General features: G+C 42.4%; 1 protein-coding gene across 12 annotated transcripts in view; it reads right to left on the minus strand.

The window, feature by feature from the left end:
- FHOD3 (formin homology 2 domain containing 3) overlaps nt 1–17,428 on the minus strand; it is a 490,075-nt gene that overhangs the window by 147,540 nt on the left and 325,107 nt on the right. For all 12 annotated transcript variants that reach the window (XM_032245416.1, XM_032245415.1, XM_032245410.1 and 9 more), the window contains one exon: nt 5,869–6,107. In XM_032245416.1, the coding sequence (XP_032101307.1) occupies nt 5,869–6,107 (239 nt within the window). The remainder of the gene's footprint in view (nt 1–5,868; nt 6,108–17,428) is intronic.

Genomic DNA, 17,428 nt, shown 5'->3' on the forward strand with positions numbered 1-17,428 from the left:
TAATGCCTGGTCAGTGATTAAGTGCCCAGTAAAGGCTAGCTGTTGTTGCAGCTGTTACTGTCATATTCATCTTTGCAATATATGGTACCACAGTCTCCATGTTACATCACATTGTTGATTTAAAGCACCACATCTTTAAATCCTATCATTTTTATTTAAAAACATGTAGAGTCGCTATTTATTTAGTGCCTACTATTGAGCCAATGGACATATACAAATTGACACAGAGCTATTATGGGAGAGCCGGGTTCTGAACTTGCCCTCCCAATGCTTTAATACCTCCATCCTATGCCCAAGAGCAGAGTGATTCTAAACAGCCCTCCGGTGAGGATTTGTGAGGACCGAGTGCTCCCTCCATCCTTAGGAGCTATGGTCTGTTCTCTGTCAGGTGCGGGCTGAGCTTCCAGTGCTGGTCTCTGCACCCTGCCCCACATGAAACCCTCGCCAGACTTCTCCCTGCAGCTCAAATGGGCTCTCCACTCCCACACCAGTACTCCTGGCCTGCAGCCCATCTGAGCATGGTCTCTCCTGCTTCTGGACCAGCTGAGGCCAGGCCACATATTTTCTCTGCTGCTTTAGGGTCAAGTATGTCTGTAGGTCAGACTGTTGTGCTCCCGACTACAAGCTCAAGGCCTAGGCACAACTCTTGACTCCCACAAAACCCATTTATAGATCCTTACCACTTGGCATTAATTAGAATTAAGACTTCTGTATAACATATATTAGGCAATTTTTCTTTAACCATCATTTAACTTACATGGAAAAAAATAGCAATTCTTATATTTAACTTTTTTCCTTCTTGACCATCAGTTGACAATATTGCCAGCCAAGAGGAGAGCTGCCCACTGCTGCTTCTCAATGCTGATTCCTTGACTCCACTTGAACATCTCTGGTGAGACTGTGCCGGCTTCCTCTACCTCTGAATAGGTACGTGACACCTGGCTGTAGACTATCACACCTCTCTTACATAATCATTATTCTTTCTTGCCAACTTGTTTTAGGCTGGTGTCACATTCCATTATGTCAATTTTTTGGAATAATGGATATGAATGAAGCCAATTAGAATTGGATATGCTGGGCAATTCAGTTACTGAGAGTAACAAGAGATGTAGGCAAGCCTTGGTCACCTAAAAGGGTTCAAGCATATTTCTAAGAATTTGAAGTATAAAACTTTGCTAAATAGACTTAAAGCAAAATCAAAAAAGGACTCTACTGTAAACCATCTGGTAGCCCAGAGTAACCAGTCAGCTGTGGAAGACAATTCGTATCTCCTTTAAGAAATACTGTTTGCATGACAGTTGTTTTTAAAATACCAATGGATTTTTTTAACTAGAAATGTCTTCTATAGATCTGTGTTTTAGCTGATTTATTATATTCTCTGAAAAAGGTCAATTTTGACCCATGCACATGATCATTTAAGGTAGGTGCACAGAGTTCCACATGCTTCTAACGTGGAACTCTAGCCCTTCCAACGGCCAAAACACTTTCTACCTCAGCATCATGTGGATAATATAACCAATGATCTGCCTTCCCCTAAGGCAGAATTTCTCAGATTCAACACTACTGACATTTAAAACAGATAATTCTTTGTTTGCCAGAAGCTATCCTGTGCTTAGTAGAACAGCATTCCTGGACCCTGCCCACTAGATGCCAGTTGCACCACCCTGTCCCAGTTACAACAACCACAAATGTGTCTAGATGTCTCATAGGTGGCAAAATCACTCCTAGTCAAGAACCACTGCCTGGCGGGACCACTGTGACCAGTCCCGGCCTGCCGTAATCTCCCTGCTCAGTCCAACCTCCCCTGGACTCATCACACAGCCCCTCCTCTCCACGTGTCCCTCAATCTAGCTTATCTCCTGCCCTTCTCCAACCCCTCAATCTTCCTCTGTGCTCTGGGATCTCATGATAAGCCATCAGCAAAGTCCCCTATAATCTCAATCTCTTCACAGAATATTCCTTTGACTTCCTTGCTCTAACTCCAAACCTGCTGTTCCCCTAACCCTCACACACAACACGGTGGATTTTTCTCTCACACGTCGCATACTCTCCTTTGCCAATTAAATGTCATTTTCCCCCACCCTTCCTCAAGACACCCAGACCCTTGGGACAGGGGTTGGCAAACTACAGACTGTGGGCTACGTCTGGCCTCCCACCTGTTTTTATATGGCCTGTGAGCTAAGAGTGGCTTTCACATTTTTAATGGTTGAAAAAAAAATCAAAAGAATAATATTTCATGACATGTAAACTTCAAATCTCAGTGTCCATAAATAAAATGTCACTGGAATGCAGCCATGCTCATGCCAGTACCAGTGGCCAATGGCTGCTGAAGTGCTACAAAGGCAGAATTCAGTTGAGTAGGTGTAACAGAGACTGTCTGGTCCTCTAAGCTTAACATATTAGTTGGCCCTTGACAGAAAGTTTACATACCCTGCCGCTAAGGCACGTGGCACTAGTCTGGACCCTCTACTCCCTAACCACTTGTTAACATCCACTATCTGCCAGGTCACTCTTCCATGTACATTAAAATATACACATGACTGAAAGCTGCATGGTACAACTGTTAACGTTAGTGACTGAACGAAATTCAAAATTACTTTTATAGTTTGGAATGTTGTGTGGAAATTAGCAGGATGAAACTGAAAGTTCATGTGTTAAGTCCCATGCAGTGTTTGATATCAGAAAGACTGACACACAGAGCAGGAAGCAGCACTGTTTTTTCCAACAGAGAAAGAACCTGGATAAACAGAATATTCAAGGGCAGGGGAGTACCCTGGGAAAGAGAACACCCACACCAGGAAGTGTACCCCATCTCTTGGGAATGTGACAGGAAGGGCACCTGCTTTGGGATGGATAAATTTTAAGAACTTTCTAGTCCTAAGATTCTTTTCTCCTTCCAATGAAATTTGCAAATGTTAAGTGCAAAGATAAAACTCATTATGGCACACATGGTCCCATAAAGAAGCTTTTAGTTGACCAATGACCAATAAACTTGTACCTTATTGGGCAAATGCTCAGTGTGGAGTTCTATTTCTTAAGAAAACAAAGCAAACCAATCTGAATTCAGGCTCTTATTAGTCTTTTGTAAAATTAAAGCATATAGCTGGCTTAAGTCTAGAGGGAGACTAAGCATTTCTTTGCAAGTCTTTGAATTTTTGTATTTATCTCAATTAAAAAAATACCTACCAGGTATGTAAATCAAATTGTCTCTCTAATCATCTCACTTGAGGAGTACGTTTAGGAGTGGTTGGTGGGATGTGGTTGGCTGAGAAGTGGTTTGAATACTTTCGACATTGAGAGCCAAGGGCCAAAGACATGGACTTACCCCATGGCTCAGCCCTAGTCCTGTGATTTAGAATAAAGCACTTAGCCCCATCTGTTTTCTCGCTTGTACAATGAGGATAATAACACCTGTCCTGTCTGAATCTTACAGAGGATGATTGAGAGTTAAATTCAAGTGATGCAAAAGGACCATCTGAGTGGAGACTGTCCTATATTTTTTTAGAACAACATGAATCCCCTTCTAAAGCATATTTCTACCTTGTTTACAAAAGGTGGCATCACTGAGTTATAAAATCCATCCCCAAATTCTTCATATGTGGTATCTGCAGGCATGTTGCTACAAGCTAATGTTAAGTACAGCCAGGACATTTGCAGAGCTGAAGAGCAATGTGCATTAGGCATGCTTCTGTGTCTTTCAAGGTCTCCAGGGGACAGAACACAATGAGCTACTTGATTCTAAGGTACTGTTTTGAGGCACAGATGTTGAGCAGGTGACTAAGCTATGTGGGCAGAAATCACATCCCATTCTGTATCTCACCATCCCTTCCCACAATCTCACTCCTGCCTCATCAAAATCGTGCCATCACTTTGGGGTCACAGGCAAAATCCCTCCAACAGGCTTCATAAATGAAGTCACTTCATGATCATCAATCTAGATGCATACAATGTCATCTATCATTACAAGCTGCAAACTATATTTTTCTCAAACGCTACTAAATTAATGTTGAAGTAATAATCACAGTAAAATGAAATTCCAACAAGAATGAAGCAAATAGCATTCAGAGTGGCATCTCTGGCTCCCTGTTTCAGATCCTACTGAGTCCAGCACTTCAAGACTGTGAACTGTGCCCAGGACAGTCCACTTCCACACCATCCTCCTTGCCAGCCTACCACAAAGCATTGTCATCTGAACTCACAACACAGGGATCCTCGAAAAGTGTAACAGCAAGAAACAGACAAGGAACAAACACGACGGAGCAGGAGAACATCCAGCACTACTGACAAGGTCCTCCTAGCTCCTAACTTCAGCATCTTTGGTGGTTTTATACACAGGCTTTTATTCAGATGGCTGTATACAATTTTCTCAACTCTCTTCATGTTAATTTCTCAAGCCAGCTGGAAGAGAGCTTCAAGGGCTTTTTGTTTGAGAACTGGCTGAGTTTCTTTAAGGTCCTAGATGACAAGATGCAATGCTCATGGTAAATGCTATTGTTCCTTAATCTGTTTAGAAGTTTAGGTCTTCTTTTCACTAAAATAGAGGTTGTTGTAAAAATACTCTCAGAAACCTAAAAATCTGTAGGGAGAGGGCACCTGGGATTATGAGGTAGAAGAGGGGTATTAACATGGATCATGGTTGCACATCTCTCTCAGACCAATGCCCTCCTCCTTCTTCTGGGGTAACAGGCATCTAAAGGCATGGCCTGGGTCCTGCTCAAATGATCCCATGAGAATCAGATTGTTTGGGGCACCTCTCGGTGCCGGTGGGGTATTCCCTTAGAGATGGAAAGGAGGAACATATCTTGATCACTCTTTCTTAAGGTCATCCAACTTATTCTGAGTGATTTTCTTCCTTGTCATGTAGCCTGGTAACCTAAATTTGACTCCCAGGAGGATCTCTATGATGGGGGAGGATGCTCCAGCCAAGTGATATGAGCACTTACCACTTTCAGTCTCTCAGCAGCAGGATGGGAATGTGTCAGTTGGCCCCTGTGGACTTGGGTGGAAGGGACTGGCCCCTATAGTCCATCATCCCAGTGACCTCAGAGCATACATTTGGGAAGATATAACTGGACCCAGACCCTGGAGCAGACATGGCAAGCCTTTTGTTGTACCTCTATATTATAGAACGACTCTGGTTTGGCAGATTTTGTCAAACGTTTTACTTTAAATACACATAATAACTCACAGGATTGCCAATCGTTACATTTTTTTTTCTATCTACCTTTCTTATTCTTCCTCCCAACCCAAACATGAATCTCACAGGGACAGAGATGGTACCTTTCTATTTACATATCTTCATGGCTTTGAATAGTCCTAGCTTCTAACAGACACTCAATAAAAATGTTTCAGACTAAATGATGGAATTAGTATTTACTGAAATTAGTATTTACTGGGTTATTATTCTGTTTAACTAAAACCAACCTGGAGATAGCCCTGTATTGTCAGGACTATTGCAAGACTCTTCCAACCTCACATTCCTACAGTGGCATACCATTTATTTCTAGGCCAAAGTTCTGTGTTTTGAAGTCTTTCCCATTTGATAAAACACGGCTTTTCTGAACAGTTATTAACTGAGATGGCAAATAATACTTTTAAAAAACAGGTAGCTGAAAAAGAGTTCCTGGGATTAGTAAGATCAAGTCTGTGAAAGTCACCAGTGGCCACCTTGCATGGGAAATTCCCTGAGATGTTTGGCTGGTGGTTTAATGGTCCAGAAGAGGTAGGGAACAATGCCAGGGCAGGGTTTGTGGGGATACAAGCTGGCTAGCAGAAAGGGGAGAGTGGCGGGCACCTGTGGGCTGTAGCCTTCCTCTCTCTTTCGGGTGGCATCCTCGCACCCCACTCCACTGCCAACTTAATGCTTACTTTTCACGTAGATCTTGCACTTGGCTGGGCTTGAAGCTGGGAGCTGACTGGGAGCAGGGACTGGTGGGAGCCGACAGGGTGCTCTTGATGCTCTGCACTGAATGCCTGCGACTCCTTCTGCGGTCCAGGCCCCGGTGTTCGCCCCCACCACTGGAACACACACTGGCTCTCCTCCGGTCCCGGCGCCCGCTGGGGGGTGGCTCCGCAGTCTCATCGCCATCCTCGTGCCTGAGGGCCACCTGGAAAAGCAGAGCGTGCCCAGTGCAAGGTCAGGCTTGGCATCCTTTCACAGACCTTGGGTGTGACTGCATTTCAGGGTTGTCCTAATAGAGATTTTTAACTCTGTCTTCCCAAATGGCAGGCCTCAGCTTCCCTGCCAGGTCTTTACAAACACGTGTCCAGGCCAAACACAGGCTGGGCACTGGAAGATGCCTGCCACTGTGGGTTCTTCCCATCAAACAGACACGAAAGGGGCAGCCAATATGACCAGTGAGTGTGAGAAATATTTTTGTAATTGGATGGAATCTAAATAATTCTGCACCCCAGAATTTCCATTTCCTGGGCCTTCATCTCTCCTTGCCTACCCTTGCCTCTTTTCTGCTCCATGAGCCTGAATCCCTCCTGAAGCCCAATGGTAGCTGGTCCCCAGTGAATTTGCTTTCCCAAAGAGGGTGCTCAAAAGTGGCCAGAGCCACAAGACACAGGTGAATGGGAACTGGCCTCACTCATAAATCTTTCTAAGAGGCCTAGTCCAATAGCAGGTACCGCTCAATTTTACAATCTTGGCTGACAGCTGCTGTACTATCAGGCTACTCTCAGCAGCCTGGTTCAGGGTTTTGGTGGAGCCTGTAGTTTTACTAGAAGTTTGCACACACAAGTCACAAAGACACACAACACAAATAGACGACTCCTAGAATAGATTTTTTTTGAGTTTCCTAAGAGTGATACATATTTGTGCAGAAGAATAACTGGCTTGCATTTTGCCACTTTGGCTTACATGGGGAAACCTGAGCCAACTGGCCCCATACCCTTTCTTACCCTTTGCCTTTTTCCAAGGGATATTTTTGGTCCTGTGTCTAGGTAGTACCTTCTGCAGGCGAACAGCTTCTCTATCTCTTAATCTCACTCTGTACTGGATCTTACACCATGGCTTTCTCAGCTCATATTAAAACTAACTATCCTTTTGCATAACTCTCCTCCATCTCTCTTCTAGCATCCAGCTCTGCTCCTCATCCGTGATCACTCTTTCTAACCAATGACTCTATCTCTAGCCTTTTAAATTTTTATGCCTATGTCTACATTATTTAAAACCGAACAGTAAAAAGAATACAAGTTTTGGTGTCAACTAGACCTTGGTGTGCATGCTGGCTGTGGCACTAATGAGCCAGGTGTGACCTGCCACAAATTACTTGTACCCTCTCTGGCTCATCAAATGAAGTTAATAGAATTGTCCTTGCAGATCTGTGATGAGAATCACTTACATAAAGGTAACTCGTGTAAAGCATCTAAGATAGGGCCTTCTTTGTGGTACTCAATGAATATGACTGTCTTCCCCTATCCATGCTCTCACAGGAAGTGACCTCAGATGCCCATAAATTTCTTAATCACACAGAACTGGTGAGTTGGGCCACCTCACAGCCCAAATGGGCCAGGCTCATTTAAGTCTAGCAGTCTCTCCGACTTGGCAACCATGGAATCACATGGTTCCAAGTCCCCACACATGCAAGTTCTCCAGCCTTATGGGTGTTCTGGTCACATTTCTGCCATGTGGGAGAATGGAGAATATATTTAGATAGCTAACCACAGTATATGGCTTTAACATCACCTATCTGCAGAAAATCTGGCTATTGCAAAATCAGCCTCCCTCATGTCTAAAGTTTTAAACCTGCGTTCCGGTGTGAGCTTGGCTGAGGCAAGGCCAGGTTGGCCACTGTCATTCCAGTTCACAGGGACATATCAGCACCTGAGATACATGGACTGTTTACCAGGAGTGTATCCACTCTTATCTGTCCCACCTGTTTCTACCAGCTCAAGCTTTCATGAAATCTCTTCCATCTATGTGCTAGATGCATCTTGTAACAAACTCTTACACGTGAAGATAATTTAACAAACTTTTGACTGTTTTACTCCCCTAGAATTCACCAGTCAAACACAATTTTGGGAGGTTTGAGGCAAGAATTGATAAAAGTTAATCTAAAGCTCTAACTTTACAAAGTCTCATGGGAAATTCTGTTTCCCAGGAGTCTTCTTCTGCACTGTAACTGCAAGAACTAAAGTGATATTATGCATTTGGTTGAGCACATTTGTCATCCCAACTTTATAAATGACATTCCGTGGGGAAAGTCTGAGAACAACCACACACCTAACAAAGGACAGCATTTTTAAGTGTTTCTAGCCAAATATTTTTTTCATTTCTATATATAAAAATTCTAGACCATTTGAACTTATTCTGACCTGATGTCTTGATTCTGCTTCTTATTAAGCACACATTTAGAATGATAAGATTAGGGGCTAGAGTTCAGATATTTCTAATTCCTTATCTAACCTCAGAGGCCCAAGGATCAAGTAATGTTCCACTCACAATTCCTTTCAGAGAGGCACATAGTATGCATGAAGTGAAATCCTCTTTAACTGCCCTTTGTCAAGGAAGATGGAGATAACCAGAAAATCTGAAGGACAAGAAAAATCTGAAAAAAATTATCAAGGCAACATCATAACATAGAACGCAGTTGGGGCTTTCTGAAGTTCAGATAACTGACAAAACATCAAGCTACTTAAAAAAAAGAAGAGCGAGTTGGCTACAGAATCTTGGTAGACCCAAGGGCAGCCTCGGGCTTGGCAGTCAGGGACAACATAACAAGAAATTAGAGGCTGTTGTTCACTCATCATTTTGTTTTTATAATAAGAATTCTAGAGTCATCAGTGCCCAGTGATGACAGGAAGACAGACTTCATTTGCACATGCAAGGCTATGGTGGCATTTCCAAATGCTTTAGATTCTAGTGAGCACTACAGCTTAGAGTCAGGAATGCTGGGAGCTAAAAAAAACTCCTGGAGAGTACAGCTCTTAACCCAAGGCTTATTCAGGACCCTTGGTAAGGGTCAGACCTAATCAAATACAAGTACAATGCAGGTCCTCCATGGTAACACAAAGTGAGATAGAGCCAATCCTGAAAGATCTCTATTCTCTCCCAAGTGATGGAGCGAATTCATCTGTTGGACCTCTCATCACATATGTTCTAACTCTTTAAATGTAGAACACTATTTGTAAACTAAAAACTTGGGCAAGGAGTAAGTAGGGTCCATAATCCAGTCTTGATGGCTTACACATCCACATGTAACCAAGAAAGCAGTTAGGAGCAGCTTAAGGTGACATCTGTAACCACTTCTACCAGTCTTTCAGGCCATGGAATGACCTGAACATTCTTCTTAAGAATTTTTTTTTCTTTTTATTTATTATAGTAAAAACATTCAACAGGAGATCTATTTTTTAAAATCAGATTCTAAGTGTATAAAACAATATTGTTGACTAGAGGGACGATGTGGTATAGCATATTTCTACAACTTATTAATCTTGCATTACTAAAACTTTATGCTTGCTGATTGCCAGCTCTCTTTCACCCCCTCTCCTTAGTCTCTGGCAACAGCCATCCTACTCTCTGCTTCTGTGAGTCTATTTCAGACACCTCATATACATGAAAATGTGCTGTATTTGTCCTTCTGTGGCCGGCCATTTCACTTAGCAAAATTCCTCCAATTTCACCCAAGTTGTAGGAAATGTAAAGATTTTCTTCTTAAGACTGAACAATATTCCACTGCATGTATATAGGATATTTTCTTTATTGATTCATCCATCACTGGATATTTTCGTTGGTTCCACACCTTGACTATTGTGACTAATGCTGCAAAAACATGGGAGTACCAATCTTTCCAAAATCCTGATTTCAATTGTTTTTGGTGAACATCCAGAAGTGGGATTGCTAGATCATATGGTGGTTCCAATTTCAATGCTTGAACAGTCTTTTTAACTTGTACTGTGGAAATGCTTAGATATACACAAAATATAGAGAAGAATAGAGACTGTGATGTGCTCCTCACCGCCCATGAAAAGTTCAACAGTGTGGCTTACTTTGACCAATGGAACATCAACAAACATGATGCACACAGAAGCTTGAAAAGTGTTTATGGAGAGAGATCCAAGATGGCTGAATAGGAATATCTCTGGAGTGCAGTTCCCAGTGAGAAGAATGCAGAGTGTGAGTGATCACCACATTTCCAAATGAGTTTTTACTGCCCACAGACCAGGAGATTCCTGGGCCGAAAAGCACCATTAGTTTCCAGCACAGCTGTTTCAGCCAACACTGCAGGTCTCCACACAAAAACTTGCACAAATCCGGGTGGCTGTTTTAACAGGTGCCTGGAACGCCTGGGATACAGGGCTGCTATTCAACTGAAAAAAAAAAAGGGGGCTGAAACAGGGAGCCATGTGATCTGACTCAGTGGGTCCCACACCCAACAAAGACCAGCAATCTGAAATGCTCTAGATTAAGAGTTTCGCAGCAAGCACAGCTGGCCCCAGGACAGTCTAGCTTGGTGGAGAGAAAGGCGTCAGCCATTACCGAGGCAGTCCACCATTACCGACACAGTCTGCCATTGCGGAGGCAGTCCACCATTACTGAGGCAGACCACCATTACCAAGGCAGCTCTAACAGGAAGTTCACATAGCAGCTGGGCAGAGCCAATGGCAGCTCAGTAATGCCTCTGCTGGCAGACTGTGGCTAGACTACCACCTTGCTGGGCAGGGCATCTCTGAAAAAAGGCAGCAGCATGTCAGGAACTTATAATAAAGCCTCACCTTCCTAAGACAGGGCACCGGGGAAAAAGGTGTTTATGAGTTCTGCTACAGCAGACTTCCACGTACCTGGCCAGAGCTCTGAACGGAGCACTGGAGCAACCAGCTCAGCACTTGAGCTCCTATGAGGGACAGACTGTCTCCTCAAGCAGTTTCCTGACCCCTGTATATCCAAAGAGACACCTCATAAAGGAGAGCTCAGGCTGACATCTGGCAGGTACCCTTCTGGGACAAAGATAACAGATGAAGAAACTAGCAGCAACCCCTACTGTTCTGTAGCCCTCATGGGTGATCCCCAGGCAAGCATGGTCTGGAATGTAGCTCCAGCAAGCCTACAGCAGAGGGGTCTGGCGATTAGGAGGAAAACTTAAAAACAGAAAGAAATAACTTCAGCATCAACAAAAAGGACATCCACTCAGAGACCCCATCTGAAAGTCACAAACTTCAAAGACCACAGGTAGATCAATCCACAAAGATGGGAAGAAACCAACGCAAAAAGGATGAAAACACCAAAAGCCAGAACGCCTCTCCTCCAAATCACCAGTTGTGATCTCCAAAGGATCACAACTCCATACCAGGAAGGGAACAAAGGTGGAGGGAGAATGAGTCTGATGAATTGAGAGAAACAGGCTTCAGAAGGTGGGTAATAACAAACTTCTGTGAGCTAAAAGAACATGTTCTAACCCAATGCAAAGAAACTAGGAACCTTGTAAAAAGGTTTGACAAAATGCTACCAAGAATAAACAGCTTAGAGAAGAATATAAATGACTTAATGGAGCTGAAAACCACAACACAAGAACTTCACGAAGCATACACAGGTTTCAATAGCCGAATCGACCAAGCAGAAGAAAGGATATGAGAGACTGAAGGTCAACTTAATGAAATAAAATGAGAAGGCATGATTAGAGAAAAAAGAGTGAAAAGAAACGAACAAAGCCTCCAAGAAATATGGGATTATGTGAAAAGACCTAATCTATGTTTGATAAGTGTACCTGAATGTGACGGAGAGAATGAATCCAAGCTGGAAAACACTCTTCAGGATATTATCCAGGAGAATGTCCCCAACCTAGCAAGGCAGGTCAACATTCAACAGAGAACACCACAAAGATATTCCTCAAGAAGAGCAACCCCAAGGCACATAATCGTCAGATTCACCAGGGTTGAAATGAAGGAAAAAATTCTAAGGGCAGCCAGAGAGAAAGGTCAGGTTACCCAAAAAGGGAAGCCCATCAGATTCACAGCAGATCTCTGAACAGAAACCCTGTAAGCCAGAAGAGAGTGCAGTCCAATATTCAATGTCCTTAAGGAAAAGAACTTTCAACCTAGAATTTCATATCCAGCCAAACTAAGCTTCATAAACGAAGGAGAAATAAAATCCTTTACAAACAAAGCAATTGCTGAGAGATTTTGTCATCACTAGGCATGCCTTACAATAGTTCCCGAAAGAAGCACTACACATAGAAAGGAACAACCAGTACCAGCCATTCCAAACATATACCAAATGGTAAAGAGCATCAACACAATGGAGAAACTGTCAACTAATGGGCAAAACAGCCAGCTAGCATCAAAATGGCAGGATCAAATTCACACATAACAATATCAACTTTAAATGTAAATGGGCTAAATGCCCCAATCAAAAGACACAGACTGGCAAATTGGGTAACAAGTCAAAATCCATTGGTGTGCTATATTCAGGAAACCCATCTCACATACAAGGACACACGTAGGCTCAAAATAAAGGAATGGAGGATCATTTACCAAGCAAATGGAGAGAAAAAAAAAAGCAGGAGTTGCAATCCTAGTATCTGATAAAACAGACTTTAGACCAACAAAATCAAGAGAGACAAAGAAGGTCATTACACAATGATAAAAGGATCATCAATGCAACAAGAAGAGCTAACTATCCTAAATATATACACACCCAATACAGGGGCACCCAGATACATGAAGCAAATTCTTAATGACCTACAAAGAGACTTACACTCCCACACAATAATAGTGGGAGACTTTAACACTCCACTGTCAATATTAGATCAACGAGACAGAAAATTAACAAGGATATCCAGGACTTGAACTCAGATCTGGACCAAGCAAATCTAATACACATCTATAGAACTCTCCACCCCAAATCCACAGAATATAAATTCTCAGCACCACATCACACCTACTCTAAAATTGAGCACATAACTGGAAGTAAATCACTCCTCAGCAAATACAATAGAACAGAAACCATGACAAACAGTCTGTCAGACCACAGTACAATCAAATTAGAACTCAGGATTAGGAAACTAACTCAGAACTGCACAATTTCACGGAAACTGAACAACTGGCTCTTGAATGTTGATTGGATAAACAATGAAATGAAGGCAAAAATAAAGATATTCTACAAAACCAATGAGAATGAAGACACAACGTACCAGAATCTCTGGAACACATTTAAAGCAGTGTCTACAGGAAAATTTATGGCAATAAATGCCCATACGAGAAGCAAGGAAAGACCTAAAATCAACGCCCTATTGTCAAAATTGACAGAGCTAGAGGAGCAAGATAAAAAAAAAAAAACTCATAAGCTAGCAGAAGACAAGAAATAACTAAGATTAGAGCAGAACTGAAGGAGACAGACATACAAAAAAAAAAATACCTTCAAAAAAATCAATAAACCCAGGAGCTGGTTTTTTGAAAAGATCAACAAAATAGACAGACCACTAGCCAGATTAATTAAAAACAAAAGAGAGAAGAATCAAATAGATGCAATAAAAAATGATAAAGGGGCTAACACCACCGATTCCACAGAAATACAAACTACCATCAGAGATTACTACAAACAACTCTATGCACACAGGCCAGTAAACCTGGAAGAAATGTATAAATTCCTGGACACTTGTACCCTCCCAAGCCTAAATCAGGAAGAAGTCAAAAACCTGAATAGACCAATAACAAGGGCTGAAGTTGAGGCAGCAATTGATAGCCTACCAACCAAAAAAAGCCCAGGTCCAGATGGGTTCACAGCCGAATTGTGCCAGACATACAAAGAAGAGCTGGTACCACTCCTTTTGAAACTATTCCAAACAATACAAAAAGAGGGAATCCTTCCCAAATCATTTTATGAGACCAACATCATCCTGATACCAAAATCTGGCAGAGACTCAATAACAAAAGAAAGCTTCATGCCAATATCCATGATGAACATAGATGCAAAAATCTTCAATAAAATACTAGCAAACCAATTGCAATAGCACATCAAAAAGCTTATCCATCACAATCAAGTAGGCTACATCCTAAGAATGCAAGGCTGGTTCAACATATCCAAGTCTATAAATGTAATCTACCACATAAACAGAACCAAAACCCAAAACCACATGATCATCTCAATTGATGCAGAGAAGGCCTTCCACAAAATTCAACAGCCGTTTCTGCTAAAAACTCTCAATAAACTAGGTATAGATGTAATGTATCTCAAAATAATAAAAGCTATTTATGACAAACCCATAGCCAATATCATACTGAATGAGCAAAAACTGGAAGCATTCTCATTGAAATCTTGCACTAGACAAGGATGCCCTCTCTCACCACTCCTATTCAACACAGTATTGGAAGTTCTAGCCAGAGTAATCAGGCAAGAAAAAGAAATAAAGGGTACTCAATTAGGAAAGGAGGAAGTCAAATTGTCTCTATTTGCAGACGACATGATTGTATATTTAGAAGACCCCATCATCTCAGCCCAAAATCTCCTGAAACTGATAAGCAACTTCAGCAAAGTCTCAGGATACAAAATCAATGTGCAGAAATCACAAGCATTCCTCTCACCAATAACAGACTAAAAGAGAACAAATCAAGAGCAAACTCCTATTCACAACTGCCTCTCAGAATAAAACACCTAGGAATACAGCTAACAAAGGATGTAAAGGACCTCTTCAAGGAGAACTACGAACCACTGCTCAAGGAAATCAGAGAGGACACAAATAGATGGAAAAGCATTCCATGCTCACGGTTAGGAAGAATCAGTATCGTGAAAATGGCCATATTGCTCAAAGTAATTTACAGATTCAATGCTATCCCCATCAAGCTATCTATGACCCTCTTCACAGAACTGGAAAAAAACATCTTAAACTTCATATGGAACCCAAAGAGAGACCACATAGCCAAGACAATTCTAAGCAAAAAGAACAAAGCCAGAGGCATCATGCTACCTGACTTCAAACCATACTACAAGGTTACAGTGATCAAAACAGCTTGGTACTGGTACCAAAACAGAAATATAGACCAGTGGAACAGAACAGAGGCCTCAGAGGCAATGCCACACATCTACAACCATCTGATCTTTAATAAACCTGACAAAAACAAGCAATGGGGAAAGGATTCTCTGTTTAATAAATGGTGTTGGGATAACTGGCTAGCCATGTGCAGAAAGCAGAAACTGGACCCCTTTCTGACACCTTACACTAAAATTAACTCCAGATGCATTAAAGACTTAAACATAAGACCTAACACCATAAAAACCCTGGAAGAAAACCTAGGCAAAACCATTCAGGACATAGGCATAGGCAAGGATTTCATGACTAAAACACCAAAAGCATTGGCGATAAAAGCCAAAATAGACAAATGGGATCTAATTAAACTCCAGAGCTTCTGTACAGCAAGAGAAACAATCATTAGAGTAACCGCCATCCAACAGAATGGGAAAAAATTTTTGCAATCTACCCATCTGACAAAGGACTAATATACAGAATCTATAAAGAGCTAAACAGATTTACAAGAAAAAAACAAAAAAATATATAAGGCCAACAAACATGAAAAAATGCTCATCATCACTGGTCATTAGAGAAATGCAAATCGAAACCACATTGAGATATTATCTCACACCAGTTAGAATGGCGATCACTAAAAAATCTGGAGACAACAGATGCTGGAGATGATATGGAGAAACAGGAACACTTTTACACTGTTGGTCAGAGTGTAAATTGTTCAACCATTGTGGAAGACAGTGTTGCAATTCCTCAAGGACCTAGAAATAGAAATTCCATTTGACCCAGCAATCCCATTACTGGGTATATATCCAAAGAATTATAAATCATTCTATCATAAAGATACATGCACACATATGTTCATTGCTGCATTTTAGCAATAGCAAAGATCTGGAACCAACCCAAATGCCCATGGACAATAGACTGGACAAGGAAAATGTGGCACATATACACCATGGAATACTATGCAGCCATAAAAAATGATGAGTTTATGTCCTTTGCAGGGACATGGATGAATCTGGAAAACATCATTTTCAGCAAACTGATACAAGAACAGAAAATCAACCACCACATGTTCTCACTCATAGGTGAGTGTTGAACAATGAGAACACATGGATACAGGGAGGGTAGCATCACACACTGGGGTCCATTTGGGTGAACTAGGGGAGGGACAGTGGGGGGTAGGAAGGTTGAGGAGGGATAACATGGGGAGAAATGCCAGATATAGGTGACAGGGGGATGGAGGCAGCAAACCACATTGCCACGTATGTACCTATGCAACAATTCTGCATTATCTGCACATGCACCCCAGAATCTAAAGTACAATAAAAAAGAAAGAAAAATTTGATGTACTTAGCATATAAATTTTAGGAAATTTCCTCTACTACTCGTTTGTTTGACTGAATATGTGTGTAATTTTTTTAAAATGTAAACTGAATATGTATTGAATCTATGTATTGAAAATATAAGTTGACATCACAGAGTACACTTAGTTCATGGCAATGTTTTCTCTGAAAGCACCTGCAGAAATTTACTCTCTCTTCCTTCTTGTTTCTAAAAAATTCAGAGGTCACAGGGGAAAGGGAGTTCTTTGGATACCAGATAAGGCATGAAGCACATTTGGTTACAGTAATTTGAGTAGAATTCATTGTAAGGTGATGGCCTCTATGAACATCATCACAGTAGAGAAACCTGAAAGCTCTCTGCAGCCAGCAATGAATGAAAGGTGGGGGCGGGGCCGCCAACAGGGTGGGGGTTGATGTGCCTGGGCTTCCACATCACAGTGAGGGTGGGGGCAAGTGGGGGAGACTCAGTGCCTGATTGGTTCCTGGGCACAAGGATGGAGCTCTGGTGGTTGGCAGGGCAACCTCCTTCAGTTGGTAGAAAGAAGTGGAAGGAGGAACTCCCTCTGTGCTGTCTTCTCCACAATCACAGCTCTCAGGCTTGTTGTATCTAGACCCATTTTAAAAAAACCAAGCAGGTTCCCTTCAGACAAGGGACCCTTCAGACAAGTCATCTCAGGGGAGGCACCTGGGGTGGGGAGTGAGCTGTTAGTGGGGTACAGCCCCATAGCCAGGGGCTTCCCTGACAGCATGCCTGTGTTGGAAACAGGCGAAGTGCTAAGCTCTGGAGACTTGGAGGCAAGGGAAGGCCCAAGTTGCTGGAGGAGCCAAGGTGCCCCATGAGGAACACTCTGAGCTGTTGCTTGTGCACCAAAGTCAGCCCCAGATGAGGTCTGCGTAGGTGGTCTGTGGATCTGTCCTGCAGCTCTGACATCTATGAGGCGACGGCAAGCAAAGGTGCAGGCCAAGGCAGAGAGGAGCGGAGGCACAGCAGATGGAACATGTTCATCACCAACGCCAGCCCCAACTGGGGCCAGATCTGGGGGTGTGGGGAGCTGTCCAGCAGCTCTGACATCTATGAGGCAGTGTCAAGCAAAGGTGCAGGCCAAGGCAGAGAGGAGC

The sequence above is a fragment of the Sapajus apella genome, unplaced genomic scaffold (genome assembly GCF_009761245.1).
Source record: "Sapajus apella isolate SASKATOON/1434 unplaced genomic scaffold, GSC_monkey_1.0 scaffold57, whole genome shotgun sequence".
Lineage (NCBI taxonomy): Eukaryota > Metazoa > Chordata > Mammalia > Primates > Cebidae > Sapajus > Sapajus apella.